Here is a 20,473-nt window from a genome sequence, read left to right on the forward strand (position 1 = left end):
TTACATGGTATATTTACTGAATTTTTCTTTCCCCTAGTCACATTGTTCTGATGCTTGCAGATGATATGGCATGCAACCCCAGGAATCCCAAACCAGCCACAGTGTTTAGTCACAAGAATATGGAGCTCAATGTATATGGAGATGATGTGGAAGTGGATTATAGAAGCTATGAGGTAAGTGGTTTAATTTAACAACATTTTTGAAATGTAACTGTTGTTGTAAGCTCTAAAATAGTGATAGATTAAAAACCTTACCCCTTAAACTTTGTACATAATTGTCACTGAAGTCTTGATATAATTGTCTCTGGTGCTGGTTTAAGGTAAACAACATAATTGAGTAACTATTTCTTTTTTTTTTTTCTTTTTGGGTCACACCTGGCGATGCACAGAGGTTACTCCTGGTTTTGCAATCAGGAGTTACTCCTGGCAGTGCTTAGGGGACCATATGGGATGCTGGGAATCGAACCCGGGTCGGCCACGTGCAAGGCAAACGTCTACCCGCTGTGCTTTCTCTCCAACCCCTTGAATAAATATTTCTATAGGAACATTTTGTATGTGAATCTAGGGTAGAAAAACTTTACCTTGGGTTCTGTTATTATTGTGCAGGTTTCTTTGTCAATTTTTTTTATAATAAATTTTTTGGTTTCATATATCGTCCAAAATTTCAGGCTTTCTGCTTCTAATAAATTTATTAGTTTGGAAAGATTTAAATGACCAATATTCTACTGCTCAAGCAGTTTCTTTTAATGTACTTTCAGTGTTTTATACATATTTCTCATTAAAAGTAAAAAAGTAAATTTGAAATGAAAAGGACTATTTTCTCCCTTTGAAACTTTATTTTAAATTTAATTGACTGTAAATGTGTGAGGTGTGAAGCCTTACATGATGAACTCTTCCTTGGTTATTCCCTAAGCCTAACCAAAAGTAATTTCCCATATTCTTAGACATGTTTTGAAGAAATTTAAAAAATATACTTATTTGCTTTGAGACAGTAAGCTCCTTGAGGAAAAGTTTTGTGTCTTATGTAACTTAATCTAGCAAGTACACATAGCCCTTTGAAGGCACTAAAAACTGTTGTGAATAAATGTGTATGAATGCTGACTTTTTATTTTGTTATTATAAAATATAGATACAAAATTTCCTTCTAGTTAGCCAGTAAGAAATACAATTAAAGCATTTATCATTTTGCAATATTCTTTTTTGGGGGTCAGGGCACACCATGCAGCGCTCAGGGCTTACTGCTGACTCTGCACTCAGGAATCACCCCTGTTGGTGCCCAGGGGACCATATGGGAAGCTGGGAATCAAACTTGGGTTGGCTGTGTGCAAGGTAAACGCCCTACCCACTATGCTATCACTCCAGCCCCACTTTTCTTCCTTTTTTTTTCCCTCTCTTTTTTTAAGTGATGGAAGCAAAGTCACTTGGAGATATATATTTGAGTAATTATATTTTAAGTTATTTTTCTCTTTGTATCATCAGTTTATACTGAGTAATACTTAGAGAAGAAGATGAAATGTTTTGAGTTTTTAAAAAATTAGGTTTCTCTGTGTTCTTCTGTTTCATCTGATTTCTCCTTTGATATTTTTAGGTAACTGTGGAGAATTTTTTACGTGTATTAACTGGAAGGGTCCCACCTAGTACTCCTCGGTCAAAACGTCTTCTTTCCGATGATAGGAGCAATATTCTTATTTATATGACAGGTAATTTTAGAGTTTAGAAATTCAGTAACAAAATATCTCACTTTTTAAAGTAAAATTCACATGCAAGAAATTTAAATACTTTAACGAATTTTTGCTTTCAAACTAAAATTCACATGCAAGAAATTTAAATACTTTAACTGATTTTTGCTTAATTTATTATGTAACTTTCTCACAGTACATAACACTTTAAAAATTATATCTAAAAAGATTTTATGCTGCTTTTTTTTCCCCTATCTCTATTCTTTTCACTACTATCCTGGTAAAGCCTATCTTCCCTTACATAGTATCCTGCTCTAGCCTCTCTAACTTCTATTTTTCTTCTACTAATCATCCCACTCAAGTATTTAATGAAAGTTACAAATCTTTTCCGTCTCTGTGTAAAAATTTTTAATGGTTTTCTCTTTGATTGAATTTCAAATTTCAGTGTGCATTACAGTGATCTGAATGCAAATATTCCTTGTTCTAAACTTTTGATTTAGTGTAGGTTTGGAATGAGGATTATGAATCGGCCTTTAATTGATACTTTATTTTGACCTCTATACTTTAACAAATATTAGCTATTATAAATATAATGTTTATTATTTATTTTAGTTGTATTGTTGTTTAAGTTGTTTCCTTACTCCCTTTTAGAGTTTTGATTGTTTCTGTCCTCTAACAAATTGTCTTTATTGATATCATCCCAGTTCATTCTGTCTGGTTATTTTTAAGCATTTTGTTATCAGTGGTCACTTCCTGCAGAAGTTTTCCTTTTAACATCTAGTGTGGTCTGTGTCTCCAGTTGCCTGGTACAGAATGGTCTAGTTTATACATGTTATCTCAGTATCTAATAAGTAATAGAGCCTCCTTCTTCGCTGGAAGTGTCCTGGTATAAGTAATACATTTTATAGTTACTCAAGACACTTTATTTCTGTCATTGCTTTAGTGTCTCCTCTTTGCATAACCATGTTATTCTACAACTTCTGTCTTAGCACTTAGCTTATTATTATTGTTATTATTATTTTTTTGCTTTTTGGGTCACACCCAGTGATGCACAGGGGTTACTCCTGGCTCATGCACTCAGAAATCACTCCTGGTGGTGCTCGGGGGACCATATGGGATGCTGGGGATCGAACCCGGGTCAGCCGCGTGCAAGGCAAATGCCCTACCTGCTGTGCTATCGCTCCAGCCCCAAACACTTGACTTATTATTATAATTTTTGTTTGAATATTTTCTTTACTACATTTTGAACTCCACAGTATCTTTGGTAGTGTTTTTCATCTTTATTTTATTTTTTGGGCGGTGCCAGAGTTTGAGGGCTACACCCAGTGATGTAGGCTTTCTGCAGATTGCACCTAGGAATCTCTGCTGATGGTGCTTAAGGGACCATACATGTTATTGAGAATTGTACCTGGGTAGGAGGCATGCAAAGTAAGCACCTTATGTGCTGTATGGTTCATTTTTTTTTTTTTTTGGTGCCAGTACTCTGTCTTTTAGTAGTATTCAGTAAAATGAGTATTGCTTAAATGATATTTAAGTTTCCCTCCCCCGCTCCCCCACCAGGGCACTACATTTAACTGATGATTAAAACAAATGCCTTATGATTCTTAGTTTTCATACAGCAAGATGTTTACTGCTCTCTACTTTTCTTTATCATGTTGAATGCTTTCAAAATTCAGTCAATTTCTGAACTTTAAAAATTTACTCAGTATATTAAAGTAGTTAGGAGATTTTTAATTTTTTTTCTTTTTGGGTCACACACAGCAATGCTCAGGGGTTACTCCTGGCTCTGTGATCAGGAACTACTCTTGGTGATCCTTGGGGGACCATATGGAAAACCCGGGATTGAATCTGGGTTGACTGCGTGCAAGGCGAATGCCCTAATGTACTATTGCTCCAGCCCTAATTTTCTTGATCTAAAATATGTAGGAACTTTTCAAGTATTTGTGCTATTATGATGAAGTCTTTTTTGGTTTGTTGAGTATACTAAACATTTTTATAATTTTTCTGTGATTCTTGGTTGTCTCTCAGGATAACTTAAGGTATGGAAGAAATTCTGCCAATCTAAGATAGAATTTGATAAATATTTGCTGGTGGAATAAATGACTGACTGGAAGTAAAGTGGTATTAGGCATATTTTACATCCTTTGTTGAGAAATTGTGTATGTTTTCACACTACGATGGCCAAGTTTGACACCATTTTTTTTGGCGGGGGAGCTCTAAACTTCCTAGTAATATAGGATTCCAATACGTAGCAATAGAATACTATGGGACTAGCTACTGTCTTCAGCTCCTTTTCCATTTGAAATATTTGCCTGGTATTTGAGAAAGTTAGCTACTGTCCTTGACTACTTTTCCAGTAGAAATATTTGTGAAAGTTTTTGAGAAAGTTTCTGAGATATTTGAGAAAGTTTTATCTATGGAAAGCATTTCAGATGTAATAATGAAATGTATAAATATGCTTTTCTAGAACTGAATGAGGAAAAATTTAAAAATATGGTACAGTAGTTTTACATAGTATATATTCTCTTTTTAACTTAGATAAAATTACATAATTTTTTCCACAGTATTTTCTGTTTTAAATACAGATTGACATGATATTAAAATGTTTTAATAAGTAAAGCCTATGTTTCTGTCTGTTCATATGAGTTTGTACTAGAAATGTTCCTATTTGATCTTTTTTACTCCTCCAAGGACATGGCGGAAATGGATTCTTGAAATTTCAAGATTCTGAAGAAATTACCAACATAGAACTTGCAGATGCTTTTGAACAAATGTGGCAGAAAAGACGGTAATTATAATTAGGAAATGATTACTTTCTTGAAAAATCACTAATTTTCATGGATTTGTAGTTCTTTATGAGATTTCAATTTATTGCAGTCATTTCAGTCAGATTAGGAGGACACACTTGTTATTCTGACTTATTCATAACTTATAAATATTAAATGTGTACTAGGTACTGGATACTATGTTTTACATGAATTGTCTTATTTAATTTTAATAACTTGAAGTGGATATTATCATTCCTCAATAACTTGCCAACTTTTACTTAGCTTGAAAGTGCCCACCCTAAGTTTTATACCCAGGGGTCAGGGCATGAGTAGGCTCTCTTACTTGTTTTCACTGTGGTGCCTCTTACTAGAGTCTTAGATTCTCTCTTTTTTTTTTTCTTCGCTTTTCCTTTGTTGGTCACACCCAGCATTGCACACTGGCTCATGCACTCAGGAATTACTCCTGGCGGTGCTCAGGGGAACCATATAGGATGCTGGGAATTGAACCCAGGTCTGCTGCGTGCAAGGCAAATGCCCTACCCGCTGTGCTACCGCTCCAGCCCTGAGACTTAGATTTTCTTATCCTGAGGGGCCTGACATAGTTGTCTCATATCAATATGTCACACAACTTGTGCCTTTTGCTATCTCTTAAATTTTGGGGTTCAGCATTGCATGATTGAACTGTTTATCTAGATCTAGTGTCTGGAGACATCTTCAAGAAAACATATCTTTTCCCTATTAATTTTATTATTTATTTATTTTTTTAATTTAATTTAATTTTTTTGGCAACACCCACATTGCTTAAGGATTATTCCTATATCTGTGCCTGAGCAATTCCTGAGAATCCCTTCTGGTTGTGCTTGTGGGACCAGTTTGGTGCTGGGATTCAAACCCAGGTCAGCAGAGTGCAAAACAGGTGCCTTAACTCCTATACTGTCTCTCCAGTGCTGCGCCTTACTTTTACCTTTACCAGATAGCCAGCTCATTCTAAAATATAGAGCTGGTTATATTATTCTTTCAGTTAAAAACAAGCCTTTGGCTTCCTCAATTGTAAAAGGTAAGATCCAGATTTTGTATAGGTTTCTACTTTCCATTTTTCCTCAACCTCTCAAATTTACTCTAAAACTAGTAGTACACTATTCTGGCCCTTTTCCTAAGTATTTTTTTCTTTAATGTACCTTGGAATAAGGTTTTTCTTCTGCTGAAATGTGGTTCTTTATCTTTTTTTTTTTAATCTGTTCAGTGCACGTGTTAAACAACATCCCCTTTCCCTGACTTCCCTGTCTTAATGTTCCCTGTTCCTCTTTCAGAGCTGTTAGAGCACTTTGACCCAAATAAACTCAAAACTATTAGGGTAGAAATTTTGTGTCTCTGGAATAATGTCAGGTTTCAGTAAATACTTGTAACTCACATTCCAATTTAGTTAGGTTTATGTCTTTTTTCCAGTTAGATTTTAAGCTCATTGAGTATGATGATTGATTTTTTTTTTCTGAACCTGACTCAGTTTCTTGGACAGAGTAGTAGATGCTAAATCAGTGTCCGTTGAATTAAATGTTCATCTGGATTCTGCACCATGTGACATCCATAGATAAAGGGGAAAGTGTTGGAGTTGAGGTGTTCCTCTTGATAGAATTATACCTTTCATTTTTGGAATACTAGATTTGTATTGGGATAGTCTGTTGCAAACCCAGTCCCCTTCCTCCCCTTTTTTAAATGAATAAAATAAGAAGTGGCTTAAATATGTTATGAAAATGTAAGAATATTAGTGTGTCACTAATGATTAATTATGCCTAAGATGTTCTCTCTTTTCTTTCAGCTACAATGAACTGCTTTTTATTATTGATACTTGTCAAGGAGCATCCATGTATGAGCGATTTTATTCTCCTAATATAATGGCTTTAGCTAGTAGCCAAGTGGGAGAAGATTCTCTCTCGGTAGGTGCATTCTTACCATTCTTTTTTTTTGTCTTTTGAAAATGTAACCATTATTGAAATAACTTACATACTTTATGAAGATATCAATTTTTTCTTTTATTTAAAAAAATGAGAGCGAATGGAGCGTCAGGAACAAGGCTGTTTCTCATAAACATTGTCTTCGCAAGATTCAGCTGTAGTCCGACCTTACCACATTCACGGTCAAAGTCGTTCAGCATTTGTGCCGCTTGGTTGATGTTTGGTGTTATTAGAACGATGTCATCAGCAAAGCAGAGGTGGTGTAGTTGCCGACCATCTATCTTCACTCCCATGTTTTCCCATTCCAGCAGTCGCATGATGTTCTCGAGGGTGGCACTGAAGAGTTTCGGTGAAATGGTATCACCCTGCCGAACCCCTCTCTTGATATGGATGATTACTTCTTTGTAGAATGGTGAGATCTTGGTAGTGAATCCGCAATAGAGCTCACGAAGGATCCTGATGTATTGAGTTTGTACGCCCTGATTGGCTAGGGCTTCTATGACCGCTTCCGTCTCAACAGAATCAAAGGCCTTCTTTAAATCAATGAACGTTAGACAGAGTGGCATCTTGAACTCCCGAGATACCTCAATGAGCTTGGTTACTGTGTGGATATGGTCGATGGTACTGAATCCTTTTCGGAATCCAGCTTGTTCACATGGTTGTCCTTCATCTAGTGTTCTGCTAATCCTATTCAGGATGACTCGAGTGAATAGTTTGTAGATGACAGACAATAGGCAGATTGAGCTATAGTTGCCAATGTCGTGGATGTCTCCTTTCTTGTATAGTAGTACAGTCTTGCTGGTTTTCCATTGGGATGGAACCTTGCATTCAGACAGGTAGCGTGTGAAGAGTCGAGCCAATGTATTGATGAGTACTGATGGTAAGTTCTTCAGGTGTTCAGGTCTGATCTTGTCTGCGCCAGGTGCTCTTTGTTTCTTTACCGACGAGATGGCATGTTGGATTTCGGAATATATAATAATTAAAGATAATTATTTGCCTCTGGTTGTTAAAATAAAATCCAGTAAATAGTGATAAAGGTGAGTTAACTATATTATCTGTAACACATAAAGTGTATGTGTATCATTGTGTGTGCATGTGGAACATTAAGACCAGGGAAGGGTACCATGAAAATAATACTAGAATATTTTTAGGTGACTTACTGGCGCCTGCTTGAGCAAATCGATGATCACTGGGATGACAAGTGATACAACTTATAGTAAAAGTAAATTTTGTCGTCCCAGGAGATAATACAGGGTTGAGGCACTTGCAGATTGATTCTACCACTTGAGTATCCTTCAATGTTAAAAATCTTTACTGAAAAAATTTCTTTTTTTTCTAATTTTTTAAAAAATTATTTTTATTTTATTTTTTATAATAATTTATTACATTTACTATCCCAACATCAGCCCTACCACCATTACACCTTTCCACCACCATATTTCAAATATTTCCACCCCAATCCCCAAAGCCTGCCCCTAAAGCAGAACCTAAATAATTTATTTTGTATTACTTGTTGTGAATAATAAACTAAAACTGATACAAAATTTTCCTTAGAGGAAAGTATGTAAAGATTGTTGTATTTCATCCTGGAGCCATTAAACCCTGTTTAAGAGATTACTAACATGTTGTTAAAGGTTGAGCCTTGAGTGTATGTATATTTTGAGATTGGTTGCCTTCTTCTATTTTACACCCCATCAAATATGGTGTGGGAGCGATAGCACAGCGGGTAGGGCGTTCGCCTTACAAGCGGCCAACATGGCCGACCCGAGTTCGATTCCTCCGCCCCTCTTGGAGAGCCCGGCAAGCTACCGAGAGTATTCGATATGCCAGACACAGTAACAACAAAGTCTCCAATGGAGACGTTACTGGGCCCGCTGAGCAAATCGCTGAGCAAATTTAAAAAAATTTGGGAGAGATAGTATGGTGCGTAAGGAACTTCACTTACACACTTGCTAACCTAGGTTTGGTCTCCTGTATATGGTCGCCTGACCCTGCGTGATCCCTGTACACAGAGCCAGGGGTAATCCTAGGAATAGCCAAATGTGGCTCAGAAACAGTCAGCGTTTATTTGGGGGCCACAACTCAATGGTGCTCAGAGAGTGCTCCCAGCTTGGTGTTCCAGGGTAGCTCCTGGCAATGCTCAGGGAACCATCTGGTGCCAGATTGAACCCAGGTGTCCTGAATGCAAAGTTCCTGATATTGAATGCTCTCCATCCCACCCCTGCTTTAAAAATAATCCATTACCCTCCCCATTCCTCTTTGTCACTGTTGCAGTGACCATGGGTTGAACTTCTGATTGTATTGCTCCTACACTTAATTGTGGTCCTCACTCCAGGGTACATTCTGCAGTTGTAGTGTTTACATACTCTTGGTTGTGTGGTTGTGGTGTGTCAGAGATCATGGTCTTGTGGTGCAGGGGTCACACGTGACAGTGCTCAAAGATTAATCGGCATGGGCTGGGATTGGGGATTTGACCTGTGCCTGCCTCATGCTTATAAGGCAGATATTGTACCACTGAGCTAGTCTTGGGCCCTATTCTTGTTATTTCTAATTTTTGTCTTTTTTTTAAACCTTAGAAGGACATAGATTATATAATAAACATTTTGTCTTAGTAATATTTTTAGACACGTTTTTAAAAAGGATTTATTAAAACTTTTTTTTTTTAAATAGCATCAACCTGATCCTGCGATTGGAGTCCATCTTATGGATAGATATACATATTATGTCTTAGAATTTTTGGAAGAAATTAATCCAGCAAGCCAAACAAATATGAATGATCTTGTAAGTATTTGCCTGATTTATAGTACATAAATGAGGTGATAAGTGTATTTATTCCCTGGACTTCTAGGATGCTACTTCATATGTTGAATAGTGGCCTTTTAAATTGTCTCCGATCAATTTTCACATCTTTCTCTCTTTACCCCAACAGGTTTAAAACTTAACTTGATTGACTTGCTGTTCTCTGAGATACTGTGGTTCATTGCCTATATTCTTCCTCATGACAATTATGGACTTTTAAAAAGATTCCAATGTTAAAATTCTTTGGAGTCAAATGTTATATTTTATTCCCAGGAATTTTTTAAAATCTCATTTTCTTGCCTGTTGGAATTTTATTAAATTCTTTATCTTATTAGATAAAGATCAGTCTTTTAAAAACTCCCCCTCCTCCATATTTGTATCTTTTTAATGTAGTGAGAAGTTGGTAGAGGAGAGAGATCTTATATATTTTTGTGCGCCCTACAACTTCTTATGTGGTGGCTTAAAGTGACTTGTTGGATTTATCTTTCACTTTTTTTCTTCAGCTTTTCTGTGCTGTGTCCTTTTTGTTAAACTTATTTTGAAATTGATTTTTTTTGATGCCTACTTTTGTAGGCTTCAGAAGAGGACTTGAAATCATTTTTGACTGGATAATTACTGTATATCAGTGACTTTCTCCGTTCCCTTCTTGATTTATTCCTTGCTTATTTATTCACAAACATTTTTGAGTTTTTGCTAAGGGTTAGACACTGTCTTTGCTGTAGTGAAAGAGGTTGGTACCATCTCCGAAACTCCAAGGAGGTGGTCAGGGGAAGGTCAGCTAAGGGAAAACTGAGGCACCAGGAGTCTGAACTCTAGCATTGTATCTGGGCAAACTTGCACTGATTTTCTGCATAAGAAGCTTTTCAAGAAAATCTTAATTTATTAAATGGATTTTAGTGCAAAATTATAGTCTCTACTACCATGGGATGTCAAATTTGTCAAAATAGAACTTAATACATTTTGAAGATTATGTGTTTTGGTCCCTCTTGTATCTTGATGTACATATTAAAGCAAGTTTGTGATAATACTACTTTAACCATAAGAAAAATAGGATTAATTTATTTATAGTTACTTTAATTTTAAAGTTTATTCTCATGTTTTGATTATACATTAAATTGTTTATATAATACATGCCACTCTATCTCAAAAGTTTTAAGTGTATGCACTTCACACTTTAAAATAATAGATTTTATAAAATATTTTTTCCATTGAAACTTTATAGGAAATGAAAGTTTCTTATTACTTATAATTGCTACTTAATTTTTAGTTTCAGTTATACAATATTCGAGTACCCATCCCTCCAAAAAGTTACTTGATTTATAGACTAGATCACATAGATTTATCTCAGGGGAGTAAAGGGGACCTCTGGAGGAGGCTTTATATTCCCAACATCCTACAGTGGAGAGTAGCTTTATTTTCATTTTTTCCTTACATATTGGTCTATTGTGTACTCAAATTTGCATCAAATTTAAATGAAGGGTTATGATTTCAAAATGAAGCCACATTGCGTGCTTGTGCTGTCTGAGCCCATGTGCTGCTTGTGCCCATGTGGCCGAGCACATGTGGTGGCCGAGCACATGTGTCACTCGCATCTCCTCTCTTGAGATGTGTACTTTCATACTTTTGTGTTAGTTCTGAGATATGTGTAGGGGCTCTCTCCACCCTTGGGGAAGTCCACATTCTCTCTTGAGCACATCTCTCTCTCTCTCTCTCTCTCTTTCTTCCCCCCATCTCTTCTCCACACCTTCAAGCCCTCCAAATAAAATCTGTTTTGCTTCAAAAAAAAAATGAAACCACATTGAGAACCTCGCATCAATGCAGAAAGAGGCAATTCAGTTCTGCTGTCATAGTATTGTTTGTTAGTTCTTACAGATTTAAGGATTCAAAGTATAGTATATTTTGAATTTTTTATATTTGAATTTATGATTTTTAAAAATGCATTTTTACCTTTTCCTAACCATCTTCCCTTTATATTGTCTTTTTTTTTTTCTTTTTGGGTCACACCCGGCGGTACTCAGGGGTTACTCCTGGCTCATGAACTCAGGAATCACTCCTGGCAGTGCTCGGGGGACCATATGGAATGCTGGGAATCGAACCTGTGTTGGCCATGTTGGCTGCGTGCAAGGCAAACGCCCTACCCGCTGTGCTATTGCTCCAGCCCCCTATATTGTCTTTTTAAAATATCTGCATATCCTTCTTAGCATTCTGTTTAGAATGAATTTCTAATCTATAGTATCAGCAGATTGTTTCGGATGAGAGAGCTTTGAAAATGCACTATAGAATTATTATATAATGTTAATTGCATTTAATAAAGTTGTACATATATATGTATGTTGGCATACATTTATTTATATATAAATATGCCTTTCAGTTTCAGGTATGCCCCAAAAGTCTGTGTGTGTCTACTCCTGGGCATCGTACTGATCTTTTTCAGAGGGATCCTAAAAATGTCTTGATAACTGATTTCTTTGGAAGTGTACGGAAGGTGGAAATTACAACAGAAACTATTAGTTTGCAGACAGATTCAAGAATCATGGAAAGCAGGTATCTTCCTTAATTTATTTGAATAGGGTATTCTGTTCTGACAGTTTGAAAATTTTATATAACCTATTACTGAGATTAGTTTGTGTTGATAAATAAAATTTCAAGATGATTGAGACTTTATAAAAAGAACTACAGTTTTTCTCATAACTGACCAACTCAAAGCCATACTTTTCTGTCAAATGAAAGTATGTTTTGATTCAGGACCCTCATATAAGAGCAGTTGTGTGAATATTTCACATCACTAACAAGATTTTGTGGGCGTGTGCTATCATCTATTGAATAGGAAGTATCAAAGAATGAGGCATTGAATAGTAATGTAGACAACCTGGTATTTAGAGTATAATAAGAGTTCTAAGAATCTGACAAATAGTTGCTGGCAGTTAAATGTAGAAGGGAAAGTGTGTGTAGGCACCCAAAGACACACTTAAAACACAGTGTTTACATGTTCAGAGTTTTTCTTGGCTTCAGCAGTCTGAATAATTCTGACTGGCATTTTCCTAGTCAGGGAGATTGTGAACTTGCTTGAATCATGTCTTTGGCTTTTCCTTAACATCATATTTCCATAGCATCAGTAATCTGGAGTAATTTTCTGGGTCTTCTGTAAATTTGTAGTGACCCTCAAAGCCACTACAGAACAGCTAGTACCAGTGTTTAAATTTCCTTTGCAGTGCTTAATAGTTCATTAGGAAAAGTATTAATAGAATAAGCAATAAGCGGGACACTTACCTTTTAGGAAGTAGGTTTTGTGTGAGATTGCATACGTGTGTGTGTGTGTGTGTGTGTGTGTGTGTGTGTGTGTGTGAGAGAGAGAGAGAGAGAGAGAGAGAGAGAGAAAGAGAAAGAGAGAGAGAGGAGAGAATAGTTCATTTTATATATTTTCCTTATTCCTTATCCTTATTCTCACAAACAACATTTGTTGTTACTAAAGATGATCTTAATTTACCTTTTTTTAAATTTTTTTAGTTTTTGTTTTATTAGTGAAACACCATGAGGTACATGGTATTGTAGACTTGGACAAGTTGTTGTGCTTGGGTTTCAGTTATACAATGATCGGGTACCCATCCCGCCACCAGTGCCCATTCTCCACCCTCACCAATCCCAGTATCCCTCCCACTCCCCCATCCCCCATCCCACCCTGCCTCTGTGGCAGGGCACACTCCCATTTGTTTTCTCTCTCCTTTTGGGTGCTGTGGTTTGCAAAAGAGGCATTGGGTGGCCATCATATTTGGTCTATAGTCTACTTTCAGCATGCCTCTCCCATCCTGGGCGGATCTTCCCAGCACCCTTTATTTGGTGCTCCCTTCTCTATCTGAGCTGCCTTTACCCCTAGAGTGTGCAGTTGGCCTCGAAGCCATGGAGTGAACAACCTGGTATATATCACAGCTGTTCTTGCATGTTAGTCTCTTATTTTGTTACTTTATGTTACCCAGATGAATGCAATCTTTCTATGTCTGTCCCTCTCTTTCTGACTCATTTTGCTTAGCATGATATTTTCCATGTAGTACCATTTGTATGTATATTTCATGACTTCATTTTTTTCTAATAGCTACATAGTACTCCATTGTGTAGATGTACCAAAGTTTCTTTAACCAGTCATCTGTTCTCGGGCACTCAGGTTTTTCCAGATTCTAGCTATTGTAAACAGTGCTGCAATGAACAAACAAGTGCAGATGTCACTTCGATTATACTTTTTTGCCTCTCCGGGGTATATTCCCAGGAGTGGTATTGCTGAGTCAAATGGGAGCTCAATTTCTAATTTTTTGAGAATCGTCCATACTGTTTTCCAAAAGGGTTGAACCAGTTGGCATTCCCACCAGCAGTGAAGGAGGGTCCCTTTCTCGCCACATCCTTGCCAACACAGGTTGCTTTTGTTCTTTTGAATGTGGGCCAGTCTTTGTGGTGTGAAATGATATCTCATTGTTGTTTTGATCTGCACCTCCCTGATGATTAATGATGTAGAACATTTTCTCATGTGCCTTTTAGCCATTTGGATTTCTTCTTTGAGAAAGTTTCTGTTCATTTTGTCGCCCCACTTTTTGATGGGGTTGGATGTTTTCTTCTTGTGGAGTTCAACCAGTGCTTTGTGTATCCTTTAATGGAGAGAAAAAAGTTCTTCAAAGTGTCAGTCAGATTCCAGGCCGATTGAATTACAGCACCCTCTAGTGTTGATAAATAATATTATTTAGAATATCACTGATGGTTTCACAATTACTGGTAGCCTTACTAATTAGGGAGAATCAAATTCTAAATATATTTCAGGGGGTTTTACATAGACTCTTTAAATGTTATTTTTTTGTATGCAAGGATGGGATGTGGGAAAAATATATTCATAAAAGATCAGATGTAAGATATTTTATTAATGAAATTATGGACTAAATGTGCATAGAGGTTTTTTTTTCCCCCCGCAGAATCATAGGTTAAAAAATGCCCATGTAGAACATAAAGCAACAAAATGGGAGACTAACACCCAGGAGTTGCCGAGATTAGTACCAGGAATTTTGCTCCATGACTTGGAGGCCAGCCATACGTGCTAGGGGAAAAGGAAGCTCAGATAGAGAAGAGAGTACCAAATAAAGGGTGTTGGGAGGATCCTCCCAGGGTGGGAGAAGCATGCTGAAAGTGGACTATAGACCAAACATGATTGCCACTCAATGCCTCTCTTGCAAACCACAGGACCCAAAAGGAGAGAGAGAGAACAAAAGGGAATGCCCTGCCACAGAGGCAGGGTGGGGTGGGGGGATGGCGTGTGGGAGGGATACTGGGATCCGTGGTGGTGGAGGATGGGTGCTGATGGAGGGATGGGTACTTGATCATTGTATAACTGAAACCCAAGCACAAAAATTTGTAAGTCTATAACTGTACCTCATGGTGTTTCACTAATTAAAAAATATTTAAAAAAATGTCCATGTAGTTGTGATTTTTAAAAAAGATTACCTCTTTTTTTAGGAAAACAATGCTACCAATTGGTTCAGATTTTTTATACTTCATATATTTCATCTATAACATATTAAACTAAAAGAGGTCGGTTAGAGTATTCATACATAAAATTGAAGTAGCTTTGTGAAATTATTATTTTGTCTTCTGAAAGTTAGTGCGGTATAGTCACATAATTAGTAGCAATATTGTTTCCTCAAGTATATAATTCTATTATAAATTCTTTTGCAAGAACAAATGAGGTAAAATAGAGTGATTGCAACAAGCTTGCCATATTATAATTTGATTCTTAGCTGCTTTATCTGAGTATATATAAACGTTGGCTTATGAAATTGAAGTGTATTTTATCTATGGCAGTACCATTCACTAAGTGATTTCTTTTGCATTCTATTCCTTTATTTTTCATAATGCACCTATATACCACCAATATCCTTTATTTGCTGGGGAGTTAGCGCTTCCTAATTAGTGTTAAGGGGACCTGGGGGCCACTTCTGGTCACTCTCACCCAACTAGGCCAGTGGTTCAATGTGAGCTCTAAGGAGATGAAACTGCTTGGACCCTGTGGTGCTGGGGATTAGCCTGGTCACTCTAATGGTTCTTAGGTGACTTTAGTGCTATATTCAGCTTGGGTGGTGGGGCGACCTCAGGACTGTACCCATCAATGCTAAGAAGACCATGTTGTGTTGGGGATTGAATTGGCATCAACTGCAATCAGGGCATGCGTCTTAATCCCCAAAACTAACTCTCCTTCTGATAACCATGCAGACTGAACCTGCCTTCTTCAAAAAGATGGTCTTTCAATATTGTGTTCTTATTATTAGGTAAAGTAGCCTTTAGCTGGGGCAATACAAGTATATTGCATTTTAGGTCACAAAATGTAGAAATGTATGTTCTGTCGTCATTGTCAAGGAAAAATTGGAGTCTAGGACAATATGAGTTGCAGGTAATAAACATTTTCTGGTGATGTAGGGGGAGGGACTTCCCAAGTGGTACTTTGGTAGATTCTGTTCCAGCAGTTCTTCACTCCCAGTAATTCTTAGCCAAGTGGGTTTCTGGGGATTCCAGTGTAGTGCCAAGGATGAACCAGAACTGTCTTCGTGCGAGGCATGCACCCCTGCACTATCTCTCCAGCCTCAGTAATCCACTTTTTTTTTTTAATGTTAGTCAGTTATCTGAAAATGTAACTAGTCTTTAGGCTATGAATTTGGACAGGTGATTCTATATACGAATATTTATTGTTGTATTTTTATTCTGGTTTTCTAAAATGTCTTTCTCCTTTATGGTATGCTTAAGCAATGGAACATTTTTGAGTCTAGCAGGACATTGAGGTTGGATTCTTCCAAAAAATTATCTTTACACATTTGTGGCAAATTTTGTATTATTTATTTATTTTGCTTGACTTCTGTGAAATTCTTTACATTTTTTAAAAAAAAATGTTATTGAATCACTATGAGTTACAAAGTTATTTGTAATTGAGTTTCAGGCATATGATTCATCATCCTTTCATCAGTGTCCACATCCCTCTACCATTGTCTGCAGTCTCCTTTCCATCACAAAGCCTGCCTCTATGGTAGGCACCTTTTTTTTTTTCCCTTTAGACACTGAGAGATGGAATACTGTTACTGAGTGGGCTAAATTCTTACAGATTATTTATAGACCTCCAACAGAGACTTTGGCACAGCTCATCAAGGCTAGCCTGTTTTGATGTACCCTCCTTGCATAGGAAGCCAAATATCAGTTACTTGTACAATCATCATATTTCAAACCCTTTCCTAAGTCCTTCACACTTTGTATTAATATTAATAGAACTCTTAGGTTGTATCTAATAGAATCCATCTTTTTTGTATTTTGTTATGAATATTTGTTTTATAGTATTCTGTGCTGTAGGAAGCTCAATGGCAGGCTTCAGCCAGGAACTGTAGTCAGGATGTAGAAACCAATCAGAAACGCAAGCAGCATTCTCTTCCATCTCCCTATCTTACTAGTCCTTTCTCTCTATGCTGTTCTTGCTGTCACTGGTTAGAATGTGTCCCCACTACACATTACTGTATAGGACACACTGCTGTTTAGGCCGAGCTGGAGTGATAGCACAGTGGGTAGGGCATTTGCCTTGCACGTGGCCGACCCGGGTTCGATTCCTCTGTCCCTCTTGGAGAGCCCGGCAAACTGCTGAGAGTATCCTGCCTGCACGGCAGAGCCTGGCAAGCGCCCCGTGGTGTATTTAATATGCCAAAAACAGTAACAAGTCTCACAATAGAGACATTACTGGTGCCCATTTGAGCAAATTGATGAACAACTGGAGGAAAGTCTACAGTGCTACTGTTTAGGACAATTGTATTATTTTACTCACAATAGATGCTAGATAGAGAATGAACTTTCTAATTCTCCCTTCTAAACTCTGACAGGCTTTGCAATAATCCCATCTGTAGTCAGATGCCCATCATGGTTCACCAGGACAATAGTAGAGTCATATAGCTCAAAAGTATGGCTGCCAAAGGACCACCTCATATCAAAAGGATGAAGCTCAAAAAAGGGATGTGGGAGCTAAACCCACACCCCCAAGGGTATTGTATCAATCCATTTAATTAATGATAATTTTATGAGGGAGGTATAATTTTTTCATTAGATTTAAAATTATTTTTTTTTTTTTTTTTTTTTTTTTTTTTGGTTTTTGGGTCACACCCGGCGATGCTCAGGGGTTACTCCTGGCTCATGCACTCAGGAATTGCTCCTGGCGGTGCTCGGGGGACCATATGGGGTGCTGGGAATCGAACCTGTGTCGGTCATGTTGGCTGCGTGCAAGGCAAACGCCCTACCCGCTATGCTATCGGTCCAGCCCCAAAATCTTTTATTTTTTAGGTCACACCTGGCAGTGTTCAGGGCTTACTCCTGGTGTTGTGCTCAGGGATCACTCCTTGTGTGCTCTGGGAGCACTATGGAGTGTGAAACCTGGGATAGCCATGTGTATGGCAAATTTTCTACCTAGCATACTATTGCTTCAGTCCCTTATATTTGTCATTTTACAGACTAAATTGAGACTGAAAACAGTGAAGAAAACTTCCTAAAGTCACATGTATAACAAATAGTAAAGTCAAGATAAGAATTCATGAAAAAAAATTCTTGTAGCTTTTATAGTTTACCCTGAGTTGGTTGCTTTCTATTTAAAAGGGATATGAAATATAAAGGATAGCTCAGTGAACTCTCACACCTACTCATGTTGGCCCCAGAAAAGCAAAACAAAATATTCTTTATCCCCTAGAAGTTTCTCCTGCCCGTATTCCTCATTCCCAATTTCTACCTTCTTCCCATGCTTTAAAGTTAACCTTCTCCCTCCCCCCCAGCTTTTAAGTAGTTTACCTTCTCCCAAGAATTGCAGTAGCTATTCATGGGGCTTACTGTTCCATACGAATTTCAGGAGTGTTTGCTCCATTTCTTTGAAGAATGTCATGGGTATTGTTATAGGGATCACATTGAATTTGTACAATACTTTGGGAAGTATTGCCATTTTGACAATGTTAATTCTCCCAGTCTATGAGCAGGGGATATCTTTCCATTTTTTCATGTCCTCTTTTATTTCCTGAAGTAGCATTTTGTAGTTTTCTTTGTACAGGTCTTTTACTTCCTTAGTTAAGCTGATTCCTTGGTACTTGATTTTATGGGGCACAGTTGTGTACAGGATTGTTTTCTTCATGTCACTTTCTTCTCTCTCACTATTTGCATATAGGAAAGCCTATAGACTTTTGGGTATTGATTTTATAGCATGCAGCTTTACTATACAAGTCTTTTGTTTCTAGGAGTTTCTTGGTAGAGGTTTTAGGGTTCCTTAAGTATAGTATTATATCATCTGCGAATAGTGAGAGTTTGATTTCTTCCTTTCCTACCTGAATTCCCTTAATATCTTTTTCTTGCCTAACTGCTATTGCAAGTACTTCTAGTACTATATTGAACAGCAGTGTAGAGAGTGGGCATCCTTGTCTCATCCCTGATCTTAGAGGGAAGGCTCTTAGTTTTTCCCCATTGAAGATGATGCTTGCTGTAGGCTTGTGGTAGATGGCTTTCACTATATTGAGGAAAGTCTCCTCTATCCGATTTTGGCAAAGGTTTTCATCATAAACAGGTGCTGAATCTTGTCAAATGCTTTCTCTGCATCTATTGATATGATCGTATGGTTTTTATCTTTTCTTTTGTTGATATGATGGATTATGTTGATTGATTTCCAAATAATAAACCATCCTTGCATCCCCGGGATGAATCCCACTTGGTCATGCTGTATGATCTTTTTGATGAGTTGTTGAATTCTGTTTGCTAATATTTTGTTGAGAATCTTCACATCTGTGTTCATCAGGGATATCAGCCTGTAGCTTTCTTTTCTTGTGGTGTCTTTGTTTCCTTTTGGTATTAGGAAGTCATGGAGACTGTTTGGGAGAGTTTCTGCTTCTTCAATTTCCTGGAAAAGCTTGAGAAGAACTGGCAATAGGTCCTCTTTAAATGTTTGGAAAAATTCGGTAGTGAATTTGTCTGAACCTGGGCTTTTGTTTTTGGGAAGACTTTTGACTTACAGTTTCAATTTCCTTGTTGTTAATAGGTCTATCCAGGTACTCTAGATCTTCTTAATTCAGCTTTGGGAGATGATAGGAATCCAGGAATTTATCCATTTCTTCTAGGTTCTCTTGTTTCATGACATACAGACTTTCAAAGTAGTCTCTGATGATCTTTTGAATTTCTTTGGTTTCTGTTGTGATATCCCCCTTCACATTTCTGATTTGGTTTATTAGGATTGTCTCTCTCTCTCTCTCTCTCTCTCTCTCTCTCTCTCTCTCTTTGTGAGTGTTGCTAGTAGTTTATCTATCTTGTTTATTTTATTTATTTTTTTGGTTTCCATGTCGTTAATTTCTGCTCTAAGTTTTTAGGTCTCTTTCCTTCTGCCTTATTTGGGCTCTTTTTGTTGATCTTTTTCTAAGATCTTGAGCTGTGATGTCAAGTTGTTTATGTGGGCCCTTTCTTCCTTCCTGAGAAATGCTTGCAGAGCTATAAATTTTCCCCTTAACACAGTTTTAGCTCTGCATCCCATAGGTTCTGGTAGCTCATGTCTTCATTCTCATTTCTTGCCAGGTATCTTTTGATTTCGTCCTTGATTTCCAGGTGTTTGATTTGGTTCTCCTTGTCTGTGTGTGATTCACTTCTATTTTCAGTGCATCATGGTCTGAAAAGATTGTTGATACCATTTCTATCTTCCTGATTCTATTGAGGTATATTTTGTGTCCTAGCACATGGTCTATTCTGGAAAATACTCCGTGTGCACTGGAGAAGAATGTGTATTCTTTCTTTTTGGGGTGTAACGCCCTGTATAGGTCTATAAGTCCTCTCCTATTTCTTCCGTAAAAGCCAAAGTTTCCTTGCTGAGTTTTGTTCTTGTTGATCTAGCCAGAGGTGATAAGGCGATGTTGAAGTCTCCGGCTACTATTGTATTGCTAGCAGTGTCCTCCTTAAAATCTGTTAGCAGTTGTTTTAAATATTTAGCTGTTCTCTCATTAGGTGCATATACATTTGAGAGTGTGGTTTCTTCCTGTTGTACATATCCCTGATGAATAGAAAATGGTCTTCGCTGTTCCTTCTTATCTTTTTCAACCTGAAATTGATGTTGTCGAATACTAGTATGGCCATCCCAGCTTTTTTGAGGGAGCTGTTTGCTTGCAGGATTGTTTTCCATCCTTTAACTTTGAGTTTGTGTTTGCTCTGATTGTTGAGATGAGTTTCTTGTAGGCAGCAGAATGTTGGGTTCTGTCTCTGTATCCATT

General features: G+C 37.3%; 1 protein-coding gene across 1 annotated transcript in view; it reads left to right on the forward strand.

Annotated features, from left to right (window-relative positions):
- PIGK (phosphatidylinositol glycan anchor biosynthesis class K) overlaps positions 1-20,473 on the forward strand; it is a 106,354-nt gene that overhangs the window by 26,122 nt on the left and 59,759 nt on the right. Inside the window, exons 4-9 of the mRNA XM_056123545.1 lie at positions 38-173; positions 1,588-1,699; positions 4,370-4,466; positions 6,263-6,380; positions 9,069-9,179; positions 11,569-11,741. Coding sequence (XP_055979520.1) covers positions 38-173; positions 1,588-1,699; positions 4,370-4,466; positions 6,263-6,380; positions 9,069-9,179; positions 11,569-11,741 — 747 coding nt within the window. The remainder of the gene's footprint in view (positions 1-37; positions 174-1,587; positions 1,700-4,369; positions 4,467-6,262; positions 6,381-9,068; positions 9,180-11,568; positions 11,742-20,473) is intronic.

Source organism: Sorex fumeus, unplaced genomic scaffold (assembly GCF_029834395.1).
Source record: "Sorex fumeus unplaced genomic scaffold, SorFum_2.1 ptg000047l, whole genome shotgun sequence".
NCBI lineage: Eukaryota > Metazoa > Chordata > Mammalia > Eulipotyphla > Soricidae > Sorex > Sorex fumeus.